Source organism: Ammodytes marinus (genome assembly GCF_949987685.1).
Source record: "Ammodytes marinus genome assembly, chromosome: 9".
Taxonomy (NCBI): domain Eukaryota; kingdom Metazoa; phylum Chordata; class Actinopteri; order Uranoscopiformes; family Ammodytidae; genus Ammodytes; species Ammodytes marinus.
The window spans coordinates 21,902,132-21,916,430 of record NC_137213.1 but is presented as its reverse complement, the minus strand read 5'-3'; the positions used below and the strand labels follow the sequence as shown (position 1 = coordinate 21,916,430).

Here is a 14,299-nt window from a genome sequence, read left to right as displayed (position 1 = left end):
AGGTGATAAGCAATTCTCACTAGAGTAAAAAGTGTGCCTACTTACCCCGTTCTCCCCTACATCTGCTACTTCCAAAATATAATTTTAACTTGAAAAATAAAAGGAAATATATTTTCTTGCAGGCACAATACGGCAAAAGACCAAAAACTGCCCCTATTTAAAATACATTTATAAGATAACAGTCTCCCATCAAATGTTTGAATACCTTTTATATAATACATTTTTTAAAAGCCCTTGGCTAATTGTATGTTGATTTAATCAGTGTGCATCGACTCCAGTTTAGAACAAACACCAGGGCCCGGTGTACCCTTGATGTTTACAAGATGACTTAGGTACATGGTTCAGATATAGTGTGTAAGCCTTTAATGAAGTACTCTCTAAGCACAATGTGAGCATTACATGTGTGAAAAACAATAATATAAGCTGATGCACAGTATGTCCCAGAGAGATTGTCTGCTAGTGGAATTAAAAATGGCTTTTCGCAGGATTTCACATTCATAACATCAGGCAGTGCTAAATACATCTCTTCAAAATGAACGGCTACGATGAGACTAGACCTTTTTAGCTCTTAAGAGTCTGTGAAAATGCCAGAAGAAAAAGCAGCGAATAACAGCAGCGGGTGAAGCAGCAGGCCGGCTGGTGTTTATTAATGAGTAGGGGAACAGAGAGATACAGTATATCCACCAAGGCCGCAGTGCTTAGATAATGCCACGCAGATGGGTCAGGATGGGGCTTAGCACATTAACATGTTATGCAACTCCAAGTGCTGTGTGATTGTCTTTGGAGCCCCGCACATGTGGGTGTTAGGAATAGTTGTGCTACTGTTTAACTTGCTTTTGTTTTTTGTTTTCCATGTGTTGTCGTCAGGGAAATTGCTAGAAAAACAGGATGTGTTTCTGGTTTTGTTTAAATATGCAGTGATTGAGTGCCAGGTGGATTTTTTTTTTTTGTGTGTGTGTGTGTTATGATGTTTTCAGAAGCAGCTTTGTTAGGGGAATAAGCTAATTGCAGGTGAGGTAGTCCCATGTTAGAGCTTACAACCCCCCTCAACACTCCTCTCCTCCCGTTCTGGAGTGGTGGCAGGCAGAGATAAGATACCTACAAAGTCAACACCATTGCATACTACAGTTTCCCATCTCCCTGCCCTGCACACAAATGTATACACACAGGCTGACAAACAGCACAAAACACACAGACACTTACATGTGCACCAGGTATGAACCCTTTGTGTACTTGGACATGCAGAGCAAATGTTGGCCCTGAATGGATGGATGGAACTGGGGGGTTCTGCTGCCATATTCTTGGCAGAACACGAGCCTCATTTATAAACATTGTTTGTGCACAAAACAGATGTAGTTATGTCTATGCCACTGGCCACAGAAAAGCTGGGATTGATGATAACAAACCCAATGTGTGAATATTTGCACCTTGATGGACACTCGCGCAACACCCATGTATCACAGAACACTGAGGTTCAAGTTTTAGCAATGCAATCGCATGCAGTCCAATACTACAGCTGTGCCAGATAACAGATACAAAACATTTCTTATAATTAGAAATGTTTAGCTTGTTTCCTTTGAGGCTATAGTTAACAATGAAGTTGTACTGTATTTGTGTGTTTGTGTGTGTGTGTGTGTGTGTGTGTGTGTGTGTGTGTGTGTGTGTGTGTCTGCTTCCACTGTTTGAAATTTGCTTTGTTTTTGCTTGCCAGGGTCCAATATTCTCCTTCTTATTTTCTCCAACACAGATATCCCACCTCCATGTCTGTCTGTTTAGCTGTCTGTCTGCTTGACTGCCTGCCTATTGCCGGTATACCCCATATATCTGCTGTAAATCCTAATTTGGAGCACTATAAACTGCACCCTGAAGCGCTGTCAATCTCTGCCATCCCCTTGAGGCTCACTATCATATACTTAAGGCTTTAGGTTCACTGACAGGATGAGCCAGTGTTTGGTATGCAGCAGTACAAATCAGTAAGAATAAGTTAGGGGAATTGTCATCCTGCATTTAGGTTTATATTGAGCACCACACTACTACTTGACCTGTGAATGGGAAAAATAATGTGAGCAGGTGTGAAAAAAAAATGGCAGCAAAAATAATGGCATAAAGTTTTTAGTTTATATCATGGTTTATATCAGTCAAAAGATAATTCCCTCTTCCGTTTTTTTTAACCATTAACTTTTTTGTATTACTTTTTTTTAGGTCACTTCCTGGAGTTGCTGAACCGCTCTGCGATCAGTCTACAGGACACGTTCACTACGAGCTTGGGCTTGCTGTACCTCCAGAATTCCCAGGTCTTCACAGACCTGTACACGGACATAAGGAACTACTACCGCGGCTCCAACGTCAACCTGGAAGAGGTGCTCAACGATTTCTGGGCCAAGCTGATGGAGAAGCTCTTCCACCAGGCAAACATGCAATATTTCATAGGTACATCCAGCATTTTTTCGTAGCTCAGAGAGAGCTAGCAACAAAGAGCTCATTCATGGGTTAATGGTGTACTAAGAATGGTGCATTAATTAACGGTGCAGCGAGGAACTTTCAGTATGTGTTAATTCTTTGCACCCCCTTTGGACAAAAGCGGTAGTGTTTTTACTACGCCAGCTGTAGTTCCTGGTTGAGCGTAACTAGAAATATTTAAAAGTTCCTCGTAGCACCTTTTTAAGTACTTAAAGGAGAGGAAAAATAGAAAAGAAGGATTTCTTTATATTTCCGATAAGCGTTATGCAGATTCTTTCTTCGGTCGAGATTTTAATAAATGCGGATGTCTGATTGCAGGTGAGGACTACCTGGAGTGTGTGTCCAAGCAGATAGAGATACTGCGGCCCTTCGGAGACACCCCCCGTGTTATGAAGATGATGGTCACACGCACCATTGTCGCGGCACGTTCCTTTGTCCAGGGACTGATGATCAGTGGGGGTGTGGTCCACAAAGTGTCCCAGGTAAAAAAAAAAAACTCTCTTTTCCCATCCCCTACCTTTTCTTATCTCCCAGGTTCCCTCTCTCCCCTTTTTCCAATAACTTTGATTGTAATGTTCTTGATAAAAAATAAATGGCTAAAATAAAAATGGTGCGATATTTTAAATGGTGAGAAATCTGCTGCAAAACTAATATCCTGGTCATGTTCATTGGTATTCTTTCTTTTAAGGCGTTTTCATCTCTCTCCACCATTGTGAACACCCAAACGCTCTCACACACACACACACACACACACACACACACACACACACACACACAGGCCTGTCTTTCGCAGTCCCTGCCTTAGCGCATAGTATAAAGCATTGGCAGATCAATGTTTGGTGGAAACGAGAGGCTCCATAAAGTATGACCCGGCGGCTCAGACAATCAGCCCCTAACAACAGTTAATGTCAGCTCCCAACTGAAAAATGTCTTCCCTGGTGCACGCTGGGGGTGTGTGGTGGGTGAGGGTTAATATCTCCCAAGAGAAATGGTCCCCTCTGTGTATAACAGCAGAGTAAGGTTAAGATCAGAGCAAGACCGAGAAATCATTTCAGCTCCCAAAAGAGGAGGTGGCCGGTTATTGACGTGCACGTGAAGAATATCTCCCATCAGACACTGGGGCAAAGGAGAGTGTTGTTGAGAGCGGTGGCCCCCATGAGAAATGAACGCATCCTTTTGAGAAAACAGATGCTGCTCCAGAGATGAATATTACAATTTTCTTTTTTCCCCGGATGAAATATTACAAGGTCAGGACAGGAGCGTGTGTGTGTGCAAGCATGAAAAGAGAACAGTGGCATGACAGAGTAGAATGCGGTGCTACTATTACATGATTGCAAAGGCCACACACTTGGATGCATGTCAAAGAAAAAATATATATCCTCCTGAGACCCCGCCCATTGACTTGTGTCCTTTATACTGGACATTTTGTTCACTTGCATATCATTCAACTCTTTTGAGCTACTCTACCAATTCCTGTTGTATTGCAAAGAGGACATCCTGGGCTTTACAGTGATATGCCATGTGATTGGCTGGGATGCTGGGAACTTCCTCTTCCTTCTCATCCAAAATTGCCAGCAAAGCAGCGAGCACATTTTATGGAAAGAGGAGAGGTAAGTCAAATATTGTTTATCTATTGTGTTTTTTACTGTGATAATCATATATCTTCTTGTTCATGAACATCTTAGGAATTATATATTTAGTTCTGAATGCATTTAAATTATAAGTGTTTTAAAATAATAGCCCCTTTATGAATGTCAATTATAGTGGACACCAAGACCATCTTCATGTACTTAATGACTCAACATTGTTGTAGGAAACAGAAATGAAGCAGAGAAGTTTCTCTACAAGATAGTTGAAGGAGATTCAGATTATGAGTTTTCAGATGATGAGGGAGATGAGCATGAGTTTGAACCTGGGATAGAGGAAGAGGAAGAAGATGCAGGAGGTGCAGATGAGCAGACAGACACAGAGACAGACAGGGATGAGCAGGAAAGTAGTCGCCCTCTGTGGGTCAAGAGTAGCACGTAGGTTTTATTTAGTATGAGGGAAATATAATCATTGATTCAGTAATAGAATTTGATCCTGATCCTCTGTTCCTATTATTATGGTCAAAAGGATTGCAGATCAATAACACTGTAATTGTCCCAATGATGCACTACTACCTGACTGCATTTAATAAAGTAGATTTCTGCATGGTTTAATTATTAATTTCCTTTTTTGGTGTTTTTCCCCCCATCATATTAGGTTCACACCTGTGCTACCTATGCTTCCTGACTGTCGAGATGACCCTACAACCCTTATCGACTGGAGTCAATTCAGTACTTTTCCCAATACATTGACAACAAAGTCTTTGAAGATTTGGCAGCATTCACTAATCAAAGAGCGCTACAAGTCAGGCAATATGTTCCCGGCAAGCCAAACCCTACTGGCCTAAAAGTCTTTGTCCTCGCTTCTCCAAATGGCCTCATGCTGGATTTTGAAGTCTACCAAGGGAAGTAAACATTCAGTGGGCAAAGACTGGGTGTTGGAGCAGCAGACGTTCTAGGCATGGATGAATCTGTTCCCTCAGGAAGTCATATATTCTTCGACCGATATTTCACAACAATCGATGTCATGGATGCATTGCTTGCAAAGGGCCTTCCAGCAACTGGAACCATAATGAAGAACAGAGTCCCAAAGGCATGCCAGCCACCAGGAGATAAGCAGTTGAAAAAAGAGGGTAGAGGAGCAACAGTGTCAGTGGTCAGAAAGAGTCCTGAACTGGCAATCACAAAATGGTTTGACAACAAACCAGTGCTGATGGTTTCCACTGTGCATGGCAAAGAAACTGAGGATATCTGCACCAGATGGTCCAAAAAAGAAAAAGTACAGGTCCAGGTGAGAAGACCAGCAGTCATCAGACAGTACAATGACAACATGGGTGGTTTGGATCTGTGTGCCCGAATGCTCAGCCTTTATCGTATGTCAAACAGGACCAAGAAATGGACGTCACGTGCGATTACTCTGACAGCAAAGCACTGAATCGATCAGTGAAGAACACCGAACAATACCTGGACTTCAAATTACACCTGGCTGAAGAGCTGTTCAGTTATTTTTTTTGTTTAATATCACTCTACTGCTATGATATTTTCAGTTTTGTATCTTCTACGTTTGGCTGTCTTTTCACACACAGATGGTCCTGTGGTCCACTACAGTGGACATTCTGTAAAATTAAAAATTAAAATAAATTTTGAAAAGTCTAAATTGTAAGTTGTTTTATTACCCCTGAATAGGTAGAAAATCACTAAACTAAATAAATTGGAATACACTTTTTTTCCTCGGTTCCCAGGAGGATATTTCTGATCCTTTTCCCCAATTTACTGATATATATATACATATGTGTTCCCACTTGCACTATGGGTGGCACTGTGGGGATGCTATAATGGTGTCTGTCATCAGAGTGTAGACAGCCTGGCCCTAGCACATCTCCACATGCTGCGTCCCCCTTTGGCCCTGAAAGTAGGTGCATCGTCTCACACACCTACACTAAGGGACCCTGAGGATGTCTCAATTACATAGCCGCATGCAGAGATGCCGAGCACATCCATAGCCACAGGGGAGTCAAATCAGAAATAACCATGCACAAGTAGAGTCTAGAGCCAGGAGGTAGCCTATAACAAGAAGCAAGCAACAACAACGTACAGCCGCACATAATAGAGTTAAGGGAATGGTGTTGCTAGTGCTAGATTTGTCAATACTGCTAAGCATAAAGGGTCACTATGCAGTTTCAGAGATGTGGGATTTGTTTACAATCCCAGAGCCTGCAGTTAGTTTACAAAACATATTTTCTCTACATGTTATTCTTAGTATCGAATAATTATGTCATCATAAATCAAAACTAAATTATTTTGAGGAACCTGGAAAAAAACGTAAGACTAGAATATGTTTGTAAGCCAAACTGTCGGCCCTGTGCTGCTGTAAACAACAACAGTGAAACAGTAACCTTTCAGGAAGCTTTCTTACTTCAAACAGTGTTCCAGGGATCACATTTTCCTGTGAGGAAAGTTATGAGACAAGAGAATATACCTTAGAGAACGTTCACTTCTCTGACAGACCCAACGTTACATAGTGCTCCTTTTAAGGTTAAGAATTAGCATGGTCAGCATGCTATGTTGGGAATTATTATTCATAAGCATCTCTCTTTGACAAACAATCATAGACACGCTTGGGTACACAAATGCAAAAGTGCTTAAAGGTACAGAAACACAGACACACCTCATAATTCCTTTTCTTTCCCTTTTCCAAATTTCATCAAAACGCATTTCCTGACAGATGCCAATGTCGTTGGCGCTGAAGGACAGTGAGCGATGTGTTCTTTTAAACAAGGCTGGACAAGGGAATTTGTCCAAATTTTGGCATAGCTTTCTTTTACCAAATTACAAAATGTCATCCGAGCACTTATGGAAGGGCCCCATGGAGCCGCTGCCACTCTGTGAATGAGGTCATGGACTGCCTTCTGTCCTATTTACACACACTCATCAAAAGTCCACAGAATGCAGGCCAGAGCACACTGTATGGTCTCAATGGACACACTTTGGTGTGTCTCTGTAAAAGGGAATTTTCCAAAGCTAGGCCCCGTTGAGCTGTGTGTGCACCAAGACGGAATGTCTTTAATTTTGTCTCTGAGTCATCCGTGTCAAGGCCTATTCGCTGCAATTGGACTGAAAGAAGTACAGACTCCAACCAACTGTTCAATTTCAAATGCATAATTTGGTGTCAGGAAAAATGACAAGAAGGCTGTGACAAACTCCAGCATCCTCTCTTCTTGTCCCATATCTGACTCACTCAATCCTTTATTCTCCCTTCCTTCCCCAGTAAATCGCTCTTCCACATGTTCTGTTGATATTTCCCAGTCGTGCCTCGCTCCCTTTGTCCTCTGTCTCCTTTAGTTGTGAATATACACTCACCGGCCACTTTATTAGGTACACCTGTTCAATGGCTTATAAAAACAAAAAGCTAATCAGCCAATCACATGGCAGCAATTTAATGCATTTAGGTATTTAGACGTGGTCAAGACAATGTACTGAAGTCAAACCGAGCATCAGAATGGGGAAGAAAGGGGGTTTAGGTGACTTTGAACATGGCATGGTTGATGGTGCACGGCAGGATGGATCCATACTTTCATGTTGTTTACGCCAAATTCTGAACCTGCCATCTGAATGTCGCAACTGAAATCGAGACTCATCAGACCAGGCATGATTTTTCAATCTTCTATTGTCCAATATTGGTGATCCTGTGAGAATTGTAGCCTCATTTTCCTGTTTTTAGCTGACAGGAGTGGCACCCGGTGTTGCTGTAGCCCATCTGCTTCAAGGTTGGTCGTGTTTTGCGTACAGAGATGGTATTCTGCATACCCTGGTTGTAACGAGTGGTTATTTGAGTTACTGGTGTCTTTCTATCATCTCGAACCAGTATGCCCATCCTCCACTGACCTCTGACATCAACAAGGCATTTTACGTCCACACAAATGCCGCTCACTGGATATTTTTACTTTTTCAGACCATTCTCTGTAAACCCTAGAGATGGTTTAGAGTGAAAATCCCAGTAGATCAGCAGTTTCTGAAATACTCATACCAGCCCTCCTGGCACCCTCAACATGGCATGTTCAAAGTCGCTTAAAATCCCTTTCTTACCCATTCTGTTGCTTGGTTATATCGGTCAATAAGTTGTCCCGTCCAGGTCTACATGCCTAAATGCATTGAGTTGCTGACATGTGATTGGCTGATTAGTTATATGTGTTAACAAGAATATGAACCGCTGTACCTAATAAAGTGGCCGGTGAGTGTAGCTTAGTATACTAATTTGGATCCTACCTTTCCCCTCCTTTCTCCCCTGTAATTCTACCTTTCGATTGATTAGGGCCCTAAGGAGACATCGGCTCCTATTAATAGCTATGTATTTGCCACTTAAAGGACCCCGGTGCCTGAAGATGATTACCACATTGGCGGCTCTCGGAGGCATTTCACTGTTTGAGTGTAAAGCGAGGTATAATTTGAAAAAAATAATCTCTCTCTGTGTGTGCTCCAAATGTCGTCTACCCACGTCTGTGTTTGCTACCAACTCAGATGATATGAATCCCTGCTATGTTTTTTTAGTCTGAAAAATAAGGAGCTGTAGTGAACGGTGATGAAAGAGTATCCTGGTAAAAAAGGAGGCTGGGTTGGTATACAGCAAAGGCAGAACCGAGAGAGACCAAGATGATGCGTGGGAAAAGAAAATGAATAATTTGAGAGATGATTTTGAGATTTTGTCAGACAAAAGGTACATCTCTACACTTGAGAGATTCCACTGTATTAATTCCTCCCTGTGTTTCTCTCTGGGCTGCACCAGTCGCTGTGTCCTGTGTATTATTCCCTGGGGAAGGGGAGTGGAGGAAGTAGGACACGCGCCACATAGCTGACTCTGGAGGCAAGGAGTCTAGATCGGCTCGTACTTGTAGCACAAGGGGGGAAAGGTCGCACATATATCTTTAGTAATTACAGAGGAAAGACATGCAGATAGAGCGAGAGAGAGGTATCAGGCTCCATTGCCTTGGAGCTATATGGAAAGGTATGAACACTGACAGGTATGGGGAGCATGTTGTGAAGGTGAAGCAAGGATAAGTAAGGGTGTGTTGGAGATGGGAGATGAGATGTAGCACAGGCGTGTCAAATAGCCAAGTATGTAACACCATCTAAAAACACAAAACCTTCACTTGATAACTCTTGAGAGGCCAGTATCGAGATGATTTGAATCAGGTTGTGTGTGTGTGTGTGTGTGTGTGCGTGTGCGCATGTGTGTGTGTGTGTGTGTGTGTGCGCGTGCGCGTGTGTTGAAACAGTTATTTGATCAATTGCTTTAGTTAATCGTCAGAAAATATGTCAGTGCTCATATTGATCAGCGATGAACCATTTATGTAATTGAATCTAGCAAAGTTGCTAAACCGTAGTCCTTGGCAAATGTTGCTCTGTAAATCGCTTTCAGTTTCTTAAATGTGAAGATTTGTTCCTTTTGGTTCCTATTTAGATGGTCTCTGTCAATAGTTTTCCTTACGGTTCTGAACGATCAGTTTAACAATTCGCTGATGCCTCCTCATGCGCTTCTGGGTCATTTGTCCTGAGGGAGTTCTTCATTATTCTCCGATAGCTTTAATCATTTTGCTTTCACTTTATCAGAGATATAATCCCCCAGTTTTATCGATAATAGAAAATAATCCGCTGTGCGTCTCGTTGCGGTTTCTAATTTGGGCAGCCCCGTCCTTTTAAAGTTCCTGGTGCACCACAGCTCCAAGGTTACAGAGGAAGTTGTCAACATCAACCTCCACGTGGCACCATTGGAGGAGTTTGTGCGTTATGTCTGTTGATCCGCGGCCTGGGATTCCCAGCATTAATGCCGTTTGGATGATGTAACAGAAAGCGGATTAATGACCGTCTCTCTTTAATTAGTATTAGACTTACCCCATCACCCCTGGGTTTCTTCCTACTCCCTGCCAACGCCCCTTTGTTGAATCTCATAGCTGTTTCAACATTCCCCCCGTATCTCTCTCTCTCTCTTTCTCTCTCTCTTTTCTGTCTTTTTTTCTCCACTCATCCCTGTCCCGGACACTCCCTTATTCCCTCACTCTTCTCTCTCGCTCACCAAAAAAGCATTTGTCTGACTCATCCTTGGCTAATGAGTTGGTAGGGTTAGAATGGGAGGAGGAGGGGAGAGAAAAGGAGGGCAGGAGTGAGGATCTGACTCATGTCTCATATGACTTGAGATGAAGCGGGGGAAATGTGGTGGTTAGTGCTTCTCTCTCTGTGTGTCACGTATTTCACTTTAAACTGCCTTCCTTGTGCAACTGCCATAATTAACAAATGATATCGGCATCCGTCAGAGAGGCATTTACTAATTTAGGATTTATAATGAACCTTTTGATGTAGTGTATGAGTTAATTTTGAGTTTGAAATGTGTCAAATGAAATAATTTGTCCTTATGTGGATCAAATATGAATAATTTTTTTTATGATCGTTGTGGGGGAAATTGGGTTGGTACGCCCATAAATAGTCATTAAATACAGCATAGAAAAGAATCCCTTAAAACAGAATGCAATGAAGCTTATTAGAAACTTTACAACACTGCAAGTGATTAAAACAGGCACATACTGCATACACATTGTCTGAGAGAAAGTGTGGCTCACAAAATAAAGTATAAAAAGAGCTTAAAGCTGTTAACAATACCACGATTCATACAAGTATTACACAATGCAAGACTAATGCTACAGGGAAGCTGCCTTTGTTAATGCGCTTTATAGTAATAGTAATGGGGACTAGCCCGCTTTTATGACCAATTATGTGGAGCAGACTTTTTACTGAACTACTGACAGATCGGTAGAGTGTTCAAAGTGAGTTGTTTTCCCACCTGATCCCTATTGTTATCCTATTCCCACTGTATATTTGTAACTTGCTGGTTTTAACTGACTTTGCTGTTGGAAGAATAGTTTCCAGGAAAAGCATCAGGCTGGCCCAGATGTCAGCTTAGAGGAGCTTTGTATGCGTAGCTGGGCTTGTTCCACCTCTTTCTCTTTCTCTTTCTCCGTCTCTTTCTCTCTCTCTCTCTTTCTCTCTCTCTCTCCCTCTTTCTCTCTCTATCTCTCTCTCACACACACACACACACACACACACTTCCTGAGGTTTTGTATGCATAGCTGTACTCTCTCGTGAACATAGCTTATTGGTATTAACCCAGTTTCGCGTTTCACGCACCAAGCCTCTTTCCTGGGGGGAACAGCCTTGTGGGATCCAGAGAGAAATGGAAGAGGCAGGAGACGGATGAAGTGAGGGACTGAGATTATACTCCTATGAATGTCAGGGCCCTTTTCATTGCATGTGAAACAAAAAGTTAATTGTCCCAACGTGGTTTCCAAGGAAACTGTGCTGAATGAAAAATCTGGTGCAAACTCAAGAAAGGGTCACTGCGGGGGGTGACTGTCATTGTCTGGTGCGAGAACATTTCCTTCTTCTTATCTTATTAAAACGGAACACTTTAAGTAAAGCCAATATTACAATCTCAGGTGCAGTAGCAGCAGTGCTCAAATGTACAGTTGGATCACCTGCTACTATCATGTGTATCTGACTAGTAGATCATGTAGACTTAACTGTACTTTTTCATCTAGGGTCCTGAATGCGTATTTTTGTCTGTGCTCTACCCCAGGTGCAGCTGAGCCTGGAGTGCATGAAGGCCATGATGAGGATGACTTACTGTCCCCACTGCCGCGGCATGGCCTCCGCCAGACCTTGTGCCAACTACTGCAGCAACGTCATGAAGGGCTGCCTCGCCAACCAGGCTGACCTAAACACAGAGTGGAGGCATCTGGCAGGTAGGGAGCGCACACACACGCACTCACTCACACGCATGCACGCACCCTAACCTCAACCTTATTCATACCTCAACCTTGACCGAGTCTTCACCCCCTCAAACTGCCCTTTAAAGGTATGTCCCTTAAGTGAGAACTGAGAACACTTTCCAAAAATATCCTCCTATTGTCTAAAACTTAAATTGGTTCTCACAAAAAATAGTTTTGTGTGTGTACTTGTACAAATAGTAGTTGTACAAGTACACACACACACACAGACGTCACGGCACGCGCATCCAATTCCGCCATATGTTTGCCCAAAGGTTTTACCTGGAACAATATGTGCAGTGAATACAGCAGCCTCCTTCTGCCAATGCACTTAATATATTCCGCCTCAATCTTGACTCTTTCTTTTAGAAACAATGATGCAGGTGGCTGATCGCTTTGATGGCCCGTCTGGTGTGGACAGCGTGGTCCTCTCCCTCCCCGCTCGCATATCGGAAGGCATGCAGACTATGATGGAAAACATAGAGACCATCAACATGAAGGTTAGAGCTTACATACACCTGTATACAGATGACTACACCTTACAAACAGTTGTTTACCTCACAGAATTGACAGTTTAAAGAATGAGAGCTGTGGAGACCAGTAACATACTTGCTTACTTGCATCAGTCCTGAACAATCAAATAACCTATTTCCTGGATTAATAAATTAGTTCACTCTGTGCCCCAACTTTGACAACTTATTAGTTGTAACAATGTCACAAAATGGCTCTTCTGAAAGGAAACTAATGTGCCCTTTGCATTTTAAATAAGGGGATTGGTGCATATGTTGTTCTAGTCACAGCTGAGTGATACAAAATGTAAAAAAGAAAAAGAAAAAAAGGTTTATAAAGGGTTTTTAAAGATTGTTTTTAAATATATTATAATCAGCCAAATAGGGTTGGTTGCAATGTAACTACGGGTGTGAAAATCCATAGCAGATTCAGGGAAAATCATGACTCTTCCCTTCTCTAGTTAGACTTGAAAATGCATTATTATGTATCTCTTATTTTTCCACTTGAGGGAAGTCAATTGAAGTCAAATTGGCAAACAAGTATCTATAAAATGGTTGGCAATATAATTCAAAATGCCCTGAAAACTTATTTTCTCGATCAGCCTCTTTCTATGAGCAAATTGGTCCTATAGAAATTGTCACACACTTCCATGCAACAATCGGGATTTAGTATAGTTGGAATTGAAATGTGATGGCAGCTGTGGTATTGTTTGCTTAAGTAGTCAAGGCAAGTCTCTGTCAAATCAGTTCAAATTACACCCACACAGTCCCAATCAAGATGAGCATCTGCTCGTCGCTTATTTAGACAGATTTTTATTGTTATAGACTAGAGAAATACTCAGTCATATCATACTGAATTATTCATTTCACCTTGTTAAGCAATAGACATAGTAATAAGGGATTGAGAAACCATGCACACTAAAACACAGAACCACCCTAGATTCATCAGTTTAGAGTATTTTCTCACTGTGCTACCCTATTTCCCCTGCATTCATTTATTGGTCCAATTAACACCTATCCTACCACATAATGAATGCCTTTTCCAAAGCTTCACATACCTGAGTTCAAGTAAAGAGGATGTGAGTCATGACGGAGCCTGCAGGGGCCAAGCGTTTACTTCATTCTTTTAATGGTGTCTGAGCAACACTTTAATATGATCCTTAAAAAGAAGGCACTTGCAGCAATGGAAATCTGACAGAGATGTTTTGGTGAAGGTGGAAAAAAAACAGTGTCAATGTGCTGTTTAAAGAGCCTGGCTTGGAGGCCCTGAGGGTAAAGCCATAGGCCCGGCACACTGCCACTGACCTGCTTGACTGCGGTAATCACACACAGCTTCAGCCGCTGATCGCCATCTCTAGGGGGGAAAGAGCTGCGTTGTTGATGATCCCACACACACAATTCAAATCATCTCCATGCTTTCCATATCACAGTGGACACAGCGCACAGGACAGATTATCTCCTATTTACATAATCTGTTGACATGAGAAAGCCATATGTTGTGTTATGCAGTTTTCCCCGATAAAGATTCACCACATGCAAATTCTGAAACAGCAGTGCATAGCATAAGTTTATTAATTACATTTGTTTTCCAATCTACTATCAACTACACTACATTACCAGCAAGGCATGCCAACAGACAAGACAGAAAGATGGATTATTGTATAGTTTTTATGAAAAGGTTGAAAGACTTGAGGCTCCTCTAAGCAGACCAAATTGGATGACAGATTGACTGCATGTCTGATTGTATTCCCTGGGCGCTGTTTATAAAAATGTAAGCCCCATAGGGACATGTAAAGCTTTCGGGAGCTGGTGATTCATTCTGCTGTGATTGACTCTTGGGGTCATCAGAATAATCAGCACCACTTGTCGTCTCTGTTTTCTGAAAGTACAGATTTGTGTTGACTAATATGCTCAAAAAGGTTGTGTGTGT

At 42.1% G+C, this 14,299-nt stretch overlaps 1 protein-coding gene across 1 annotated transcript in view; it reads left to right on the top strand.

Annotated features, from left to right (window-relative positions):
* LOC307255657 (glypican-1-like) overlaps nucleotides 1–14,299 on the top strand; it is a 70,731-nt gene that overhangs the window by 49,756 nt on the left and 6,676 nt on the right. The window contains exons 4-7 of the mRNA XM_080034388.1: nucleotides 2,203–2,430; nucleotides 2,779–2,942; nucleotides 11,671–11,836; nucleotides 12,230–12,360. Coding sequence (XP_079890514.1) covers nucleotides 2,203–2,430; nucleotides 2,779–2,942; nucleotides 11,671–11,836; nucleotides 12,230–12,360 — 689 coding nt within the window. The remainder of the gene's footprint in view (nucleotides 1–2,202; nucleotides 2,431–2,778; nucleotides 2,943–11,670; nucleotides 11,837–12,229; nucleotides 12,361–14,299) is intronic.